At 40.8% G+C, this 19,709-nt stretch overlaps 1 protein-coding gene across 1 annotated transcript; it reads left to right on the top strand.

The window, feature by feature from the left end:
• The first annotated feature begins 203 nt into the window (after positions 1-203).
• On the top strand, positions 204-19,419 carry MRPS22 (mitochondrial ribosomal protein S22). Its single transcript, XM_060149738.1, has 8 exons — positions 204-393; positions 6,870-7,033; positions 8,099-8,263; positions 10,107-10,250; positions 10,556-10,639; positions 12,131-12,276; positions 18,261-18,369; positions 19,291-19,419. Exons 1-8 carry the CDS (start codon positions 222-224, stop codon positions 19,384-19,386), a joined length of 1,080 nt encoding a protein of 359 aa, XP_060005721.1. The 5' UTR covers positions 204-221; the 3' UTR covers positions 19,387-19,419.
• Positions 19,420-19,709: the final 290 nt, after the last annotated feature.

Below are 19,709 nucleotides of genomic sequence, written 5' to 3'. Positions count from 1 at the left end.
AAAAGAGCACATAAACACCTTCTACTTGTGAACAAGCGGTTTACAAGAAACAATCTATTGCTTCATAAGCAGAAATTTATTGTTTTATAAATAAATTGCGTAGCTTCCTGCAGCCTCCTCCCTCCTCCCTCTTCCACACTACATTTCCCAGAATGCCCTAAGAACCGCGCGAGACCCGGGATCGCTCTCAGACGCTTCCGGCGTAAGTGGCCCGGATAAGTATGGCGATCCTCAGAGCGTTTGTGTCGCTGTTCACCCCGCAGGCAGGTTCTCGGGTCACCTGGCGGGTCTGTTTCCGGGCCCGCACTCGGCCCCGGCCCGGTTCCCTGTTCCAGCCTCTGCCCGGGGTCTGCGGGGCGGGAACGCCATGCCGTGGGCTCGGTTCCGAGGCAGGTAAGTGACCTGCGGGGCGTCCGCTTGGGCATTCTGGGAGATCTAGAGCCTGCTTCAGGCTGGCGAGACCCACACGGGGGCCCCGGCTCTTCCTGCAGCGCGACCTTAGACCCAGTCGTCTCTTTCCTGTACCCGCGGGGTCTGTAGTCTACCGCGTTTGTTCATTAATTCCTTCACTTAAGCGTCAGTGCCTGGACTCCGCTCTTGGTAAAGGACAGAGCTACGTTTAGGGGATACGGTGGACTAGGACTGACATGGGTTTTGCTCTGAGCTAACTGGCGGCCCAGTGGAGAATGGTAGTACATTGTGACCCGGACTGTGATAGGGGTCGCAGAGAAGAGTGGCACTTAGACTAGGTTGAAAAGGCAAGGAAGGATTCCTGGAAAATATGGCCAAAGCTGAGACCTGGTTAATCGTGCCAGGGAGAAAACAAGAAGCATTCCACGCGGAGGAAACAGCATAAGCAAAAGTCCAGAAATGAGACTGAACACAGGTAGTTTGGGAACCCACTTTGGAGGTAGGATTGATGAGGCTGGTTATGACTTTGAATCTGGATATCAAAGGAGAAATCAGTGTTACTTCTCAAGTTTCTGGCTTGAGCAGTTGAGTGGAGAGTAGTCCCATTTACACCAAGACAGAGAAGATTAATTATAGGGCAGTTTTTTAGATGGGAATGAGAGGAGGAGAAATCGGGGAGAAAAGGCAGGAGTAGATGAGGTAAGGAGATGGGAAGGGAAGCAAAGTTAAACGTCTGTTTTGGACGCATTAAATTTGAGGTGCCTTTGAGATTCAAGTGGAGGTGTTGGGTATGCAGTTACATAGACATTGAGAAGTACTGGAGTAAAAATGTTAACCGAAGCTGGCGGAATGGGAGGGACTGTCTGAGGGGAGAGTAGTGCTGAACACGACTGTGTGCCAGGCACTGTAAGAGACCCTGGGTGCCAGAGACCAGTACAAAACAGGATTGTGGCCTTGGGAGAACACAGAGTCTAGTGGGGACACGGTGCAGTAAGCAGATCACCTTAACTTTTTTTCTAAATGGTGTTGAAAGCCATTGGTGAGTTTTAAGTATGGGAGTGACCTTGATTACACTGTTAAGATAAAAGTTCTTTTCCAGTTTTATTGAGATATATTTGATATACAGCAGTGTATAACTTCAAGGTGTACAACATAATTTGATTTACATATATTGTGAAATCATTACCCCAGTAAGTTAACGTCCATCTTCTCATCCATCTTCTCATAGAGATCCAAAAACAGGAAGAAAAAGGTTTTTTTTCTCATGATGAGAATTTTTAGGATTTACTCTCAACAACTTTCATGTATACCATACAGCATTCCTAGAATTTATTTATCTTATAACTGAAAGTTTATACCTTTTGACCGCCCCGCCCCCCCAGCACCTTGCACTTCACAAAGGTCATACGGTATTTGTCTTTCTCTGCCTGACTTATCTTAGTGTAATGCCCTCAGGGTCCATCCATGTTGTCACAAATGGCAGGATTTCCTCATTTTTTGTGGCTGAAAAATATTGTGTGTGTGTGTATTATTTTACATATTAAATTTTAAACTTCTCTGACAGCTATGATTTTCTACTAGGGCGTGATCTTTGGGATGCTTTTCTTCTCACTAATAATATTCTTTCTTAGTAACTGTAAAGACAGGATGCTATCAGGAGTGCCTACTCTAACAGAACCACCTTTTACATGTTTTTAAACTATCTTTCTGGAAAAATTCAGAAGTATCTGTAACAAAATTGTATGTTATTCACTATATTTTACATATATATATTTTACATACACGTGTGTATGTGTATGTGTTTATGTGTATATAAAGATGTGAGGTATATAACATCTCACTCTTGTGTGCACATAAACATATACGTATGTATGTAAATATGCATGTATGTAAATATGTATCATTTATCAGTCGGTACTTAGGTTGTTTCTATGTCTTGGCTATTGTAAATAATACTGCTATTAACATGGGGTTGCAGGTATCTCTTCAACATAGTGTTTTCATTTCCTTCAGATATATTCCCAGAAGTGGAATTGCTGGGTCATATGGTAGTTTTTTTTTTTTTTAGGAACCTCCATACTGTTTCCATAGTGGCTGTACCAGTTTACATTCTCACCAACAGTGCAGAGGGGTTCCTTTTTTCTGCACATCCACACCAGCATTTGTTATCTCTTGTCTTTTTGATGATAGCCATTCTAACAGGTATGAGATGATATCTCATTGTGGTTTTAATTTGCATTTCTTTAATGACTAGTGATGTTGAGTACTTTACATGTACCTTTCATACATCTTCTTTGGAGAAATGTCTGTTCAGCCCCTTTGCCCATTTTTTAGCTGGATTATTTGTTTTTTTGTTATTGAGTTGTATGAATTCTTTATATATTTTGGATATTAATTCCTCATCAGATATATGATTTGCAATTTTTTTTGCGTTTCGTAGGTTGTCTTTCCATTTGTTGGTTGTTTCTTTTGCTGTGCAGCAGCTTTTCAGTTTGATGTAGTCCCGCTTGTTTATTTTTAATCTTGTTGCTTGTGCTTTAGGTGTCATATACAAAAAATCATTGCCAAGACGAATGTCAAGGAGCTGTTTTCCTGTGTTTTCTTCTGGGAGTTTTATGGTTTCTGGTCTTACATTTAAGTCTTTAATTCACTTCGAGTTAATTTTTGTGAATGGTGTAAGCTAGGGGTCTAGTTTCATTCTTTTACATGTGAATATCCAGTTTTCCCAGCACCGTTTATTGAAGAGACTGTCTTTTCTCCTTTGAGTATTCTTGGTTTCTTTGTCAAATATTAGTTGGCTCTATATGCATGAGTTTATTTATGCACTCTCAATTCTGTTCCCTTGGTCTCTGTGTCTGTTTTTATGCCAGTACCATACTGTTTTGATTATATAGCTTGAAATCAGGAAGTGTGATGCCTCCTGCTTTGTTGTTCTTTCTTAGGATTACTTTGGCTATTCAGGGTCTTTTGTGGTTCTATACAAATTTTAGGTTTGTTTCTTCTGCCTCTGTAAAAAAATGCCATTGGACCCTCGATAGGGGTTGCATTGAATCTATAGATGATGCTGGGTAGTATGGACATTTTAACAATATTAATTCTTCTAATCCATGAACACAGGATACCTTTCCATTTATTTGTGTCATCTTTGATTTCTTTTCAGCAGTGTTTTGTGGTTTTCAGTATAGCAATCTTTCACCTCCTTGGTTAAATTTATTACTAAATATTGTGTTTTTTTTTTTGTTTTTGTGGTTTTTTTTTTGCGGTACGCGGGCCTCTCACTGTTGTGGCCTCTCCCGTTGCGGAGCACAGGCTCCGGACGCACAGGCTCAGCGGCCATGGCTCACGGGCCCAGCCGCTCCGCGGCACGTGGGATCTTCCTGGACCAGGGCACGAACCCGTGTCCCACTGCATCGGCAGGCTGACTCTCAACCACTGCGCCACCAGGGAAGCCATAAATATTGTATAGTTTTTGATGCTTTCTTTTTCAGATAATTTGTTGTTAGTGTACAGAAATGGTATTGGTTTTGGTATATTAATTTTGTGTCCTGCAACTTTACTGAATTTGTTGATTAGATCTAATGGTTTATTGATGGAGTCTTTAGGATATTTTTATAGATAAAATCATGTCATCTGCAAATAGAGACAGTTTCCTTTTCAATTCTGTTGCATTTTATTTCTTTTTCTTGCCTGAGTACTCTGGCTAGAACTTCCAGTACTGTGTTGAATAGGAGTGATGAGATTGGACAGCCCTGTCTTGTTCCTGACCTTGGAGGAGAGGCTTTCAACCTTTCACCATTGAGTAGATTGTTAGCTGTGGGTTTGTCATATATGGCCTTTATTATGTTGAGGTGTGATCCTTTTGTACTTAATTTGTTAGAAGTTTTTAATCGTGAATTTTGTCAAATGCTTTTTCTGCATCTGTCAAAGTAATCATGTTTTTTTCCTTTCATTCTATGAATATTGATTGATTGACCTGAGTATGTTGAATCGTCTTCGCAGCCCAAGAAATAAATCCCATTTGATCATGGTGAATGATCTTTTTAATGTTATGCTGAATCAATTTGCTAGTATTTTATTGAGAATGTTTGACCTGTAGTTTTTATTTATTTATTTATTTATTGTTGGGTCTTTGTTGCTGTGCGCGGGCTTTCTCTAGTTGCAGCGAGCGGGGGCTGCTTTTCGTTGTGGTGCGCGGGCTTCTCATTGTGGTAGCTTCTCTTGTTGCGGAGCCTGAGCTCTAGGCTCGCGGGCTTCAGTAGTTGCAGCATGTGGGCTCGGTAGTCGCAACGCGCAGCCCCTAGAGCACAGGCTCAGTAGTCCTGGTGCACGGGCTTAGTTGCTTCGCGACTTGTGGGATCTTCCTGGACTAGGGCTCAAACCCATATCCCCTGCATTGGCAGGCGGATTCTTAACCACTGCACCACCAGGGAAGTCCTGGCCTGTAGTTTTCTGTTAGTATCCTTTATTGGCTTTGGTATCAGGTTAATGCTGGCCTCATAAAATGAGTTTGGGAGTGTTCCCTCCTCTTCGATTTTTTGGAAGAGTTTGAGAAGGATGGGCATTAATTCTTTAAATGTTTGGTAAAATTCATCAGTGAAGCCATCTGGTCCTGGGCCTTTCTTCATTGGGAGAATTTTTTATTACTGATTCAGTCTTCTTACTAGTAATTGGTCTGTTTTGATTTTCTATTTCTTCCCGATTTTGTCTCGGTAGATTGTATATTTCTAAGAATTTTTCCATTTCTTCTAGGTTGTCCAGTTTGTTGGCATATAGTTGTTCGTGCCTCTTATGATCCTTTGAAATTCTGTAGTATCAGTTGTAATGTGTTTTTCAGTTACAATTTTGTTGGTTTGGATCCTCTTTTTTCCTTGGTCTAGCTAAAGGTTTGTCAATTTTGCTTAGCTTTTCAATGAACGAACTCTTTGTTAATCTTTTCTGTTGTTTGAATTACATTTTTAAGAGATGACTGTGATTGTTCTGTGGAGAACGGTCAGAATGGAGGCAGGGGGATAGGTTAGGAGGCTAAGGCAAGAGATAGGATGGCCTTGACTAGAGTAGTGGCAGTGGGAAATGGAGGCTTAAAGACCGATTTATGAGGTGTAACAGGCAGTATGTTTTGTGTCAGTATCCTTTTTTGTAAAATGGGGATAATCGTAGTATTTGTGGGGTTGTTAGGAGGATTAAACGTGCCAAGTATGTAAAGTAGTTAGTACCGGCACATAGTAAATATCTAACAAGTGTCAGATGCTAACATTACTCCTGCTGTTGGCTAGATGTGGAGGGTAAAGGAGAAATCAAGAATGACTGTAGGCTTCTGGCCCACGTGACCTGTTGGATGGTGCTAAGGATAATAGGAAAAGCAGGTTTGTGACAGGAGAGAAATTATGGGTTCTGCTTTGGCAGCATTGAACTGCATGTGAGATATCCATTGGGTAGTTGGATGGAAGATGATCTTGGCTGGAGATTCAGATTGTAGAGTCTCCAGCATATAGAAGTAATTATAGGAGGTTAGGAGATCATCCATCAAGACTGTGAGAAGGGAGAAAAGAAGAATGTAGTTCAGAATTCTGAGGGACACCAGGACGCCAGCATTTATAGGACTAGCAGAGGAAGAGGTGGTTGGGAAGGAATGGCTTTTTTTTTTAATGGAAATGGAGGTTGGGCAAAGGGATAGGCAAGCTGCATAAGGCAGAGCTGAGATCTGAGTCTCCTCCTCTTCCGTCCAGCTTTCTTCCATGATGCCACATGACCTCTTCAGTGTCATGTCCAGTGACCCGGGCCTCTTTTTCCTAGCTGGATCCCCTCAGCCTAGAATTTCCTTCCCTTTTTCTCTGCTCTATTCAGGCGCCTGGGAAGCCTTCTTTGACCCTACCATGCCCTTCTCTGCTCCCAGGCTATGTTTAGTTTCTGCCTCTGTAATCACACAACCCCCTGTACCTTCCTTGTATGTAGCACTTGCTCTAAGGAATGTAATGGAAGAGTGGAATTGATCTAGGCTCTGGCATCAGATAAACTGCAGTTTAAATCCTGGCTCTATCATTTAATAGCTAGTTGTCTTTAGGAAGACTCCAATATCCGATATCCTCATCTACAAAACCGGGATATCAGTATTTTGTGGGTTGTTGTAAGCATTCCTGAAAATGTATGTAATGAGTGGCATATAGGAGACAGCTCTGTAGATGGTAGTAACCATGATTGTTGTTAATGTTGCATTAGCTACTTTTTTCATGTTGCTTTCTTCACTAGACTTTCAGTGCCTTTTTGACAGAAACTGTATCTTTATCATAGTGAATGCTCAGTAATTTTAAATGAACGAATGAAGGAATCTTGGAGGTATTAGTATTATGCATACTGAGGTAGACCTTGTGTTAATAATTTTTATTGTTGACTTTTCCATTTAGAGGTCTTATTGGTTTGTCATTTTTGACATCTTATTTACTAAAAATTCATTTTAACAGAATCTGGTAGCTCAAAGATCAAGAAACCTACCTTTATGGATGAGGAAGTCCAAAGCATACTCATCAAGATGACAGGCTTAGATCTGAAGAAGATTTTTAAGCCAGCTATACAAGAAGTGAAGCCACCAACGTATAAGCTAATGACCCAGGCACAGTTGGAAGAGGTATGTGAATGTAAGAATATTGGTATAATACCTTCCTTTAAAGGATTAAACAAGATTTCCAGGACCCCTTCAGACGCTGGTAGCTGCTCTTCCACAGGTGCTAGTGAGGGGGAGTTGCAGGCACAGAAGTGAGAAAAGAAATGTGAGCAGGCAGGCAGAGAGGAGCAGGGGGTATGGCCAAAATTAGGCAGACTGGGCGTGTGGTCCAGGCCTGGCTGTCCGGCAGAGCCGCCTCTGCTCCAGAACCAGCTTGATCAGCCTCCTTTGTGCTGCCTGTTCCAGCTTCCTTCCTAGAGGAACATTTGTTGTGAGTACTTTGAGGCTGAGGCTTTGGTGAGATTATGAGATCCTTCTGGACAGCGTCCAACTCCAGGCAAGGGTCCTCCTGGAGTCGTGAGTATTGAGTGCTTTGTGGAAAATGCTTTGATGTATGAATATGTGAAGAGCAATAGCTCTTCTTTCTAATTCAAAAATAATTAAGAGTCATAGCAAAAAATTCAAATACCCAATAGCATATCACATGAAGGGCCCCTTTCACCTCTCAGAGGTAACCACCGTTAACAGTATGGCATGGAGCAGTGTGCTCAGTGGTTAAGGGCAGGGGCTCTGGAGTTAAGTTGCCTGGGTTCAAATCCTAGTGCTGCAGCTTCTTAGCAATTTACTTAACATTTGTGTGCCTCTATTTTCTGTCTCATAAAATGACATAACAGTAGCACTTAGCTCATAAGGTAGTTGTGGGCATTAAATGAGCCAAATTTAATACAAAATATTTAAACACATAGTAAGCACCCAATAAGTGAAATCCTTTGTCCTATTTCAGGCAGCTTTTGTGGCCTGGCTCTGTCTTAGAGCATCCCTTTGCTGTTTTGAGAGTGGTTAAGCCTGTAGCTAGTGCTCTCAGCCACACCACAGAGGCAAAGACCAGGGCCCAGGAGCCCACTTATTCATGGCTACAGCCTCTTCTCTTTGAAGTCTTTAGCATTTTTCATTAGTGTCTGCTTTTGTCAGGTGATCCTTTTGGTCTGTAACCTTGCGGCTTTCCCAAGAAATATTTTATTTCATTAGGCTACAAGACAGGCAGTCGAGGCGGCTAAAGTCCGATTAAAAATGCCACCAGTTCTGGAAGAGCGAGCGCCGATAAATGACGTGTTAGCTGAAGATAAGATTTTGGAAGGAACAGAAACAGCCAAATATGTGTTTACTGATATATCATATAGCATACCACACCGGGTAAGTGTATGTCTAATTGCAAAATGATTTTTATTTGAAATACTGTGTAGAGATGGGCCTGAGGGACGAGGGTCAACATCGTGTGACCCAGCTGTCTCTGAATCTTCCAAACCAGAATTTCTGCGACTGAGTGAGACCTGGCAGATACAGCATAAAGAAGAAAAATGCAAACCAGTACCACATCATCATGTCACCATTTCCTTACAGATTATGGACACAGTATTTCCAGATTGACTGCAGAAAAAGAGACAGGTGTGCTGAGACAGAACAAGACAGAAACCTACCCTCAAACCACAAATAGGAAAGTATCTTCAAGGCAATATAGGAGAAGGGAGATTCTGCTCAAGTTAGACTGATTTCCGTAGCTGAAGCTTTTTAAGATGGAAATTCTTGCTGACGCCAAAAAAACTCAGACTTCCTGAAGGATTTTCACTGTTCAGAATTTGCAGTAAAAATGGCAGGTTTCCCCAGATAATTTTCAGGCACCACTTCATCTGTTGTAGTTTTTATTGTCTAGCTCCTCTTCCTCTGATTGCCAGTTCCAAAAGAACACTCTGGCACTTACAAAATATATTAGTTGTTGTTTGAGCCTTTTCAAGTAAAGAGCAAAAGAGTAATTTACAGTTCAGCCCACAAAATGCAGTAGAATATTGCATAGTGATAGGGCTGGGAAAAGGGCCACCCTGTACTAATCTTTCTATCATATGTGATTTTGGTTGGAAGACATGATTTGAGCAATGTCCATGTCTGTACATCAATCACCTGTATATCTGACATAATGAACAGGGATCAGAATTTTCATTTTTAATTATAGAGTTTTTGCTTTTATATATGTTTGCAGTGCTGTGCAGGCTGGTTGTGGGAGCATTCTATAACCTGAGAGGGAGAAAGGAACTTGGAATTCAAATTACCAAAATCCTTTTGAGGAACAACTGTGGTACTTTGCCATCTGCTATTTTTTTTCTATTTGCAGTGCTTGATGAAAGTTTTAATTATATTATCCTCAGAACACATTCAGAGACTCTTAACATTTCTGAAGAGTTGAGTGTCAGTACCATCTGGTTAATTTAAACATTAATCAGATGGGTCTCATTTATCTGCTATGTGCAAGGCTCTGTGTAAGTCACTCTGGGTGTTGCAAAGAATTGTAATCCACAGTTCCTGACCTCTTCCAGTTCTGTAACAATATTAACAATATCTGAGAGGTGTTAAGAATCCTGCACGTGATAAATTGCCAGTTGGGTGGTACACACAGTGGGTGGAATTCAGTGGAGGAAGCAGTCCTGTGGCCTGGGATTTGGCAGGCGGACCAGCCAGTCTGACACTTTTGTCTCCAGTATGAGGCATCGCAGAGGTGTGGGATTAAGACTCCACACCTTTGGGTTTGTTCCTTCAATCCCTGGGACTTTAAACATAAATCATAAAGTAGTAAAGTCTGTCTGTGTGAGACTTCAGGATGGGGAAATGAAATAATTCAGAAAGGTTTTATAGCACTTCTTTCTTCTGAAATGGATTTAGATGAATCTCAGGTCACCTTTTTTTAGTTGAACCATTTTATGTATTGAACCCACTTGAAGGCTATAGATCACATTTAGTACATACTTTGATTTAGGTTTCTGCTTGTCAGAGGCACGGCAGTGATTAGTGAAGGGAGTATCAAATCTCGCCAGGTCTTTGAGGCTTACAGTTATCGTTGAAATCATACAGATGATTGCATCTTATGTTTCCCGGTTGCATTTTATATTGTTGATTGCAGGTTATTCTTATAATGGTGCTTAGTGGGACACTGGAACTAAAAATTAAGTCCTCACGGCCTCATCCTTGACTACGTTTTCTATTTCAGGAGCGTTTTATTGTCGTCAGAGAACCAAGTGGCACACTACGCAAAGCCACTTGGGAAGAAAGGGACCGGATGATTCAAGTTTATTTCCCAAAAGAAGGTCGTAGAGTTTTAACACCAGTAATTTTTAAGGAAGAAAATCTTCAGGTAAGGTGATTTTGGTTTCATAGAGGTAGCGCTGATGGTTTCTTTGTTGAACAGTTGGCTCTGGTGCTGCTGGGCCTTTTGCTTTGATAAACAGACATTTCTAATGATAAGGAAGGTTATTTATCTTGTAATTGGCTTAGGTAGGATTTGAATCCAGGTGTGACAGTTACGAAGCCTGTGTTGTTTCTGCATCCCTCTTGCTGGGCACAGATGTGGCCTGTGTGTGGATGGGCAGGTCCGGCATGGCGTCAGGACAGGTGTTGCACTCTCATGTTCTTCTCATCTAATTCTGTGTGTTGGTTTAGACCATGTACAGCCAGGACCGGCATGCTGATGTCCTCAATCTCTGCGTTGCCCAGTTTGAGCCAGATTCTGCTGAATATATCAAAGTGAGTATATTCTACAGTTTCTAAAGTATGGGCTTAAGTGTGATTACGAGTATGATTTTTTAATCCAGCACAATGAGTTAGGTTATAAGCTTTGATACAGGGGAAAAGAAGGGAAATGCCTGAACACCTATCAAGTGCCTGATGTACACCAGATAGATATTTTCATCCTCACAACTCTTGACTGAAGGATGAGAGAATTTAAGAGAGTTAAGTAACTTGTTGAAAGTTGCACAGCTAGTCAGTGGTAGAGGTAAGACCCAAACTTGACGGCAAAGACTATTCTTTTTTCAGTTAATCACACAGGAAAACAGTTGTTCACGGAAATTTGCCAGAATGCAGTGTATGTATCTTACAGTTCAGTTTAATAAATAATCATATAGTACCTTCCCTGTATAAGGTATTGTTGTGGAGGTGTAGGTTATGGCATGAACTAGGATAGGGAGCCCTGTCAGAGTCCACAAATGATTGTGGGGAAGAGTGCTAGTTAAGTATACAGATAATTAGCACTGTAGGTCTAAGATGTTAGGTGCTAAGAGAAGGTTACAACGTGCTCTCAGGCGTCATAGGGTTCTTGAAGAGGGTTCTAGAAGGGCAGGGAACATTATGGCTGGTGGAGTTGGGTGAGGAGAGGTGTTTCAGGTAGAGGGGAAAGTATGAACAACAGGCAGGAAACAAAGTATACTTGAGAAATGGCCAGTCATCTGGTTTGCTTGTACATGCAGTGTATATGTAGGGGAGTGGTTCAAGATTAAGCTAGAAAGGTAGATGGGGCCATATCACAGGTGGCCTCAGATGCTAGGCTGATGAATCTGGACTTCAGTCAGCAGCCTTTTGAACACAAGAATGCCCTCATCAAAGTCCTCATTTAGGAAGATCACTGTAGAAGAACTGAAGGAACATTTGTTAGTAAGTTAGTGTGGGGTAGCTGATTGGATAGGGAAAAAAGGGAGTGGTGGCCCATTATTTCCAGTGGTCCATATATATATATATATGTAATAGGAGCTTAATAAATAGTGCGTGGCTGGGCTTCCCTGGTGGCGCAGTTGTTGAGAGTCCGCCTGCAAATGTGGGGGACACGGGTTCGTGCCCTGGTGTGGGAGGATCCCGCATGCCGCGGAGCGGCTGGGCCCGTGGGCCATGGCTGCTGAGCCTGCGCATCTGGAGCCTGTGCTCTGCAAGGGAAGAGGCCGCAACAGTGAGAGACCCGCGTACCGCAAAAAAAAAAAAAAAAAAAAAATAGTGCGTGGCTGCTGAAGAGTAATTGATCTGGCTATAAATGTTTGGCAGACTTGTTCCAGGCCCTGTATACTTCTACAGTAGAGGCTGGTCTAAATCATATCTGCTGGTTAGTGATAGTGGAGGCCGGTATAAGTAGACCTCGTTTACTGATACCTTCTTGGGCAGCTCACATGCTAGTAGATGTATACCCAGTAATGCTGCTCACTTCTATTTATTTTCATATCTCTGAAAAGTTGCATTTTGTGTGGACAGATTCATCATCAGACCTACGAAGATATAGATAAATATGGAAAGTATGACGTTTTACGTTCAACAAGACACTTCGGTGGAATGGCTTGGTATTTTGTAAATAAGAAAAAGATTGATGGTTTACTGATTGACCAGATTCAGAGAGATTTGTAAGTATGATCTTAGTAAGTAAAGAAATTCTTATTATCATTAAACTTGTATTTAATCTATGTTATTTTTCCAGTGATAACAATGTACTGTCCAGTGATAGATTGCACTTACCTCAGTTTGTTTATGGGTTTGTTTTTCCAGTATAATCCAGTTTTCTCAGTCTTTGCTTCTGTGTTGTGTAAACGGGGCTGGATTCTTTGAAAGAGTAAATGGCTTTGGATCTGTACTGTATACCCTGGATATTGACTTATCCCTGGCCTTACTGGTGCTCCTGGATACCAGTGAACTTTCCATATACTTAAAGGGGATTAAATAGGAAATGTAAAGAAGTAGACATAAGCTCTGATGGGTGCTTATCAGTAAAAGTCATTTAATTTATGAAAATACTCTTGCTTTTGATCCTCGTTTTTGCAAGATTTTTAAGGCATTAAAAAGGTTACAGGTTTTTTTCAAAGTTGTGTGAAACAAAGAATGTCTGTTGTATTTTAGCATTCAACTGGTGTGCACCCAGCCTTCTAGCTGAAGTAATACTTTACAACTTGTGATGAACTGAGGAGATTATTTTCGAGTATCTTTCCATTGGTTGAGTTAGAGAAAGGCCAAAATAACAAGGAAAAGAAACCAACACGGCTGTAGTAAGAAAGTCACCAGAGAGCTTAGTGATTATTGCCATCTTGAATGTAAGGAGTTTTGACTCAGACTATCCTCCGTGTAATCTGAATCGTTCACACAAAGGTAAGGCATTTGGAACTAGAAGGTTCCATATTGTCTAAGAATTACAGCCCATGTGGAAACAGTGTCATTTCTCATAGAAACATCATTCCTAATGGTAAGTGATTTCCAGGCTAGCCCTCTTCTCCAGCATATGTAGTGTAATCCAATTCAGAGGGCAGAAATATACCTTCATCCCACATAAGCAAGAGGCTGCTGCTGGTCATGAGGATGCTCAAAAATGACTTGCCTTTAGGTGCATTAGCAGTGACATCTCCTGTGAATGAATTTTCTTATAAAGCTTCTCAAATGTAAATATTCTGAAATTATTTTATTATAAAAAGAATTTAACTTTTTTTTAAATTTTTTGCGCTACGCGGGCCTCTCACTGTTGTGGCCTCTCCCGTTGCGGAGCACAGGCTCTGGAGGCGCAGGCTCAGGGGCCACGGTTCACGGGCCCAGCTGCTCCGCGGCATGTGGGATCTTCCCGGACCGGGGCACGAACCCACGTCCTCTGCATCGGCAGGCGGACTCTTAACCACTGCGCCACCAGGGAAGCCCGAATTTAACATTTTTTATAAGAAATTAGAGCAACACAGAAATGTACTTCTGGACTTCCCTGTGGCGCAGTGGTTAAGAATCCACCTGCCAATTCAGGGGACACGGGTTCTATCCCTGGTCCAGGAAGATCCCACATGCCGAGGAGCAACTAAGCCTGTGTGTGATCACAAGCCTGGGCTCTAGAGCCTGCAAGCCACAACTACTGCGCCCACTTGCCTAGAGCCCGAGCTCTGCAACGAGAAGCCACCGCAGTAAGCCTGCGCACCGCTGTGAAGAGTAGCCCCTATTCACCGCAACTGGAGAAAGCACATGCACAGCAATGGAGACCCAACACAGCCAAAAAGGAATAAGTTTTTTTTAAAAAATGTATTTCTTTGAAAATTAAGGTTCTTTATCGAGGAGTAGTAATAAGCGATATTATAGTAATACTCATCACACGTACGCTTTACCTCTGAAGCAGTTCATTTGCATACTGGGAGGGAATTTTGAGTTCCCTGAATTTCCTGATCTGCTTAAGTAAAACTTCCTGTGGGAATGCTAAACAGGACAGTTTGCTGCAAATCCCAGGCTAAACAGTAGAGGGTGCATGTCCTCAGTGAACGGAGCCCAGGCCAGAATTGAGATTCTGCACATTTATTTCAAACTGAAGTTCCACTGTTGGTTTTGAATTGAGATGCCTTTAAAATCTTTGCATGTAAATTTATTTTTTTTTAATTTCAAATATGGGCTGGATGTGAAGCTAAATTATTCTGTGAGACACAGGCATTGTACCGTAGCATGAACGTAAAGAAGCCCTAAGCATGACTAAGATATAGAAACCCATTTAAGCTCTTGATGGGTTCACATGGTTATGCTCTAAAGAGAATTACTGTTATCTTTTGTTGTCACATTTACTGGACTATTAGATTACAACAAACACAACAGATTTATACTGAAAGTTTAAAAAATATTTTTCCTCTGGAAAGTTTTACTTTCTCACTTCTGGCTTCTCAGTTCTACCAAGACATGGCCTTTAGGGTGGATGGGCCTTGGAATGAGCCCAGAGCATCTCTCAAAGGTCACCATGTCTTGAGAAATTCTTTACCCCACTCTAGAAGGGTTTTTATTTTTCCTTTAACATCTTTATTGGAGTATAATTGCTTTACAATGTTGTGTTAGTTTCTGCTCTATAACAAAGTGAATCAGCTATATGGATACATATATCCCTATATCCCCTTCCTCTGGCATCACCCTCCCATCCTCCTTATCCCACCCCTCTAAGGTGGTCGCAAAGCACCGAGCTGATCTCCGTGCTATGCGGCTGCTTCCCACTAGCTATCTATTTCACATTTGGTAGTGTATATATGTCAGTGCCACTCTCTCACTTTGTCCCAGCTTACCCTTCCCCCTCCCCGTGTCCTCAAGACCATTCTCCACGTGTGTGTCTTTATTCCTGTCCTGCCCCTAGGTGCTACAGAACCAATTTTTTTTTTTTTTTAGATTCCATATATATGTGTTAGCATACAGTATGTTTTTCTCTTTCTGACTTCACTCTGTATGACTGACTCTAGGTCCATCCACCTCACTACAAATAACTCAATTTCTTTTTATGGCTGAGTAATATTCCATTGTATATATGTGCCACATCTTCTTTATCCATTCGTCAGCGGACACTTAGGTTGCTTCCATGTCCTGGGTATTGTAAATAGAGCTGCAAAGAACATTGTGGTATATGTCTCTTTTTGAATGATGGTTTTCTCAGGGTATATGCCCAGTAGTGGGATTGCTGGGTTGTATGGTAGTTATACTTTTAGTTTTTTAAGGCACCTCCATACTGTTCTCCATAGTGGCTGTATCAGTTTACCTTCCCACCAACAGTAAAAAAGTGTTCCCTTTTCTCCACACCCTCTCCTGCATTTATTGTTTCTAGATTTTTTGATGATGGCCATTCTGACTGGTGTGAGGTGATAGCTCGTTGTAGCTTTAATTTGCATTTCTCTAATGATTAGCGATGTTGAGCATCTTTTCATGTGCTTTTTGGCCATATTTATTTCTTCTTTGGAGAAATGACTACTTAGGTCTTCTGCCCATTTCTGGATTGGGTTGTTTGTTTTTTTGATATTGAGTTGCATGAGCTTCTTGTATATTTTGGAGGTTAATCCTTTGTCAGTTGCTTCGTTAGCAAATATTTTCTCCCATTCTGCAAGTTGTTTTTTCATCTTGTTTATCGTCTCCTTTGCTGTGTAAAAGCTTTTACGTTTAATTAGGTCCCATTCATTTTTGTTTTAATTTCCATTTCTCTAGGAGGTGGGTCAAAAAAGATGTTGCTTTTATTTATGTCACAGTGTTCTGCCTATGTTTTCCTCTAAGAGTTTTATAGTGTCTGGACTTACATTTAGGTCTTTAATCCATTTTGAGTTTATTTTTGCATAGGTGTTAGGGAGTGTTCTAATTTCATTCTTTTACACGTAGCTGTCCAGTTTTCCCAGCACCACTTATTGAAGAGGCTGTCTTTTCTCCATTGTATATTCTTGCCTCCTTTATCAAAGATAAGGTGACCATATGTGCGTGGGTTTATCTCTGGGCTTTCTATCCTGTTCCATTGATTTATATTTCTGTTTTTGTGCCAGTGCCATACTGTCTTGATTACTGTAGCTTTGTAGTATAAAGTCCGGGAGCCTGACTCCTCCAGCTCCATTTTTCTTTCTCAAGATTGCTTTGGCTATTTGGGGTCTTTTGTGTTTCCATACAAATTGTGAAACTTTTTGTTCTAGTTCTGTGGAAAATGCCAGTGGTAGTTTGATAGGGATTGCATTGAATCTGTAGATTGCTTTGGGTAGTAGAGTCATTTTCACAATGTTGATTCTTCCAATCCAAGAACATGGTATATCTCTCCATCTGTTTGTGTCTTTAATTTCTTTCATCAGTGTCTTACAGTTTTCTGCATACAGGTATTTTGTCTCCTTAGGTAGGTTTCTATTTTATTCTTTCTGTTGCAGTGGTAAATGGGAGTGTTTCCTTAATTTCTCTTTCAGATTTTTCATCTTTAGCATATAGGAATGCAAGAGATTTCTGCATTTTATATCCTGCTACTCTACCAAATTCCTTGATTAGCTCTAGAAGTTTTCTGGTAGCATCTTTAGAATTCTCTATGTATATAGTATCATGTCATCTGCAGACAGTGACAGTTTTACTTTTCTGATTTGGATTCCTTTTATTTCTTTTTCTTCTCTGATTGCTGTGGCTAAAACTTCCAACCTATGTTGAATAATAGTGGTGAGAGTGGGCAACCTTGTCTTCTTCCTGATCTTAGCAGAAATGGTTTCAGTTTCTTACCACTGAGAACGATGTTGGCTGTGGGTTTGTCATATATGGCCTTTATTATGTTGAGGAAAGTTCCCTCTATGCCTACTTTCTTGCAGGTTTTTATCATAAATGGGTTTAAATTTTGTCAAAAGCTTTTTCTGCATCTATTGAGATGATCATATGGTTTGTATTCTTCAACTTGTTAATATGGTGTATCACATTGATTGACTTGCCTATATTGAAGAATCCTTGCATTCCTGGGATAAACCCCACTTGATCATGGTGTATGATCCGTTTAATGTGCTGTTGGATTCTGTTTGCTAGTATTTTGTTGAGGATTTTTGCATCTATGTTCATCAGTGATATTGGCCTGTAGTTTTCTTTCTTTGTGACATCTTTGTCTGGTTTTGGTATCAGGGTGATGGTGGCCTCTTAGAATGAGTTTGTGAGTGTTCCTCCCTCTGCTATATTTTGGAAGAGTTTGAGAAGGATAGGTGTTAGCTCTTCTCTAAATGTTTGATAGAATTTGCCTGTGAAGCCATTAGAAGGGTTATTTTTATGTACCCTCTCAGCTTTGAGGTGGCAAATGGTAGGAAGGTATTGACTATGTGAGAGCACAGAGATTATTTAGTTTGGGGAAGGCTAGGTAAGTTTTAAGGTTGAAAATTGTTTATAGGTTTCACAAAAGGTAAGTACAAACTGTAAGAATTGAGCTTTTTTGTTATGGCTTCATCATAGATAGTTGTGTGACACTAGATAGGTTGCTGAGGTAGAACCTGACTTTCCTTTTGTTTGGTATGCATAATTGCACATTTGCTTCCCTAGGATGCTGATTTTTAACTGATGGGTTCCTGGGAATACAGGAGGCCTGGGAGTCTTGCCTTGGACTCGTAAAATGCTTCATACAGAGGCATCTGTCTCAATGAAAATTTGTTAGCAGATGTCACTGCAGTGGTGGCACTGAGCAATCCCCATGACCACCAGCCTCCAGCTTATGTAGGATGAAGGTACAGTCACACCCCCCCTGAGTTGGATTATGTTATCTGCTGATGATGTGGGCTGGCTTGGAAATCATCTACCATTAGAATGCTGTCTCTACAAGAAATGATGTTCTGCTTCCAAAAAGGATACAGCCACATTTAGAATATATTCACTGTCATAAATTGGGCCCTGCCTGTATTGACTCCTGCCCTACCTATCTCAGAGTTGAAATGAAGCCTAAATTAGACAGTATTCCTGAAAGTGCCTTTGAAAATATGAAACTGAAGGCCATAAAAAATTTTTTCTGGCCCAAGGGAAGTTTGAAATGTAATTTAAAGTTTGGCAGATTTATAGGACTGTGAAGCAAAAGAAGAAAACAGTACAAACAAAAATTAAAAAAGAAGAAAACAATAAACCTTTTTAACAGTAAACCCTTTCCCTCTAGAGTCGATGATGCCACCAGCTTGGTCCAGCTCTATCACATCCTCCATCCAGATGGCCAGTCAGCTCAAGAGGCCAAAAAGCAGGCGGCTGAGGGATTACATTTAGTTAAGGTAAAGGGACTTCTTTTCACATTAGCTACTGTGTGGTGACTGAGTTGGAAAGAATTTTTAAGTGGGTCATATTTAATGGTAACTAAACAGATTTGTGGCCTTGAACCAGAGTGATCAGAGCTACCATATTTCTTTAGCCTGGACAGTAGAAACAGAGCTGCTGCTGGAGTCCAAGAAGTTCACACAGTGGGGCAGTAGCCCCCTTGTTTTTTGCAGTACTGGCAACTAAGTGGTCAGGTCACCAGCAGGGCGTGGTGGAGGACTGCTGGGTAGTACACATCCCCAGTGCAGCTTCCTGTCCTCCAGTTCGGTCACATTCCTGTTCAGGTGTCCAGAAGCTGGGTGGGTAGTGCTTGTATAATACCAAGCCTTAGTTGTGCTATCATTTTGGAATTGCATACCTCTCAAAACTATGGGCTAACATAGATGTCTCTGTAAATGCTGAGAGACGATTTTTTTCAGGAAGGGAAGGGGAGACCATTGTATAATTTTCATCTCTAGATTCTAATGCTCAGGTTAGACATGTATTTGTGGATCTGGCTTCTATCCCAATATTACTTCATGCATACTTCAAAGCAGTTACAAAGCTTACTAAGGATAAAAACAACCAGTGATGATGACATCATCGGTGGGGTAGAAAAAAAACCATTCTTTAAAGTGAAAAATCAGTTTGCTAACTCTTATCCTCCAGATTTCTTTGGATACCTCTGGTGTTTAGAATTAGTGTTGCTTTAACTGTGATACTGTTTTCTGTCCATGTAGTATGCTTATTGTTTGGTAATCAGAAAAATACTGGAAATGTGGAAGGCTTTTTAAACTGGGACTTTCCTTTGCTGCTACAGAAATGTTAGTGATGTCTCAAAACTAAAAACTATCAATAGTATATGCTCTATTATTTTCAAACTTTTTTTTTTTAAACAGGTCTTTGCAGAAACAGAAGCACAGAAGGGAGCATATATAGAATTAACACTGCAAGCTTATCAAGATGCATTCATTAGCAATTCTGCAGCTTCCTAAAAATACTTTTTAAATAAATTTCATTTTACTAAATACTGGCTAGTTTTCTCTGTTAATACTGAGCGGTGTAAAAATGTCAAAATTGGGAGTTCCCTCCCTATAAAATTACTTCTTTTGTTTTTTAAGTTCCAAGTAGTGCCTCTATCAGAAATACAAAGAAAAACTTGTTACTCTGCTCACTTTCCTAGGCTACAAGGGGATAACTGAGAAGTACATCTTAGTGCCTGGTTATGAATTTTTCTAATCATGTCAGATGAGTAGTGTAACAAGAAAGGAAAAAAAAAGTACTATGCCTCTCTGTGTTACCAAATGGGCCAGTCAGT

This window comes from Lagenorhynchus albirostris, chromosome 5, assembly GCF_949774975.1.
Source record: "Lagenorhynchus albirostris chromosome 5, mLagAlb1.1, whole genome shotgun sequence".
Classification (NCBI taxonomy): domain Eukaryota; kingdom Metazoa; phylum Chordata; class Mammalia; order Artiodactyla; family Delphinidae; genus Lagenorhynchus; species Lagenorhynchus albirostris.
Note: the sequence above shows the minus strand (reverse complement) of the source record. Positions and strands in the feature narration are given on the sequence as shown.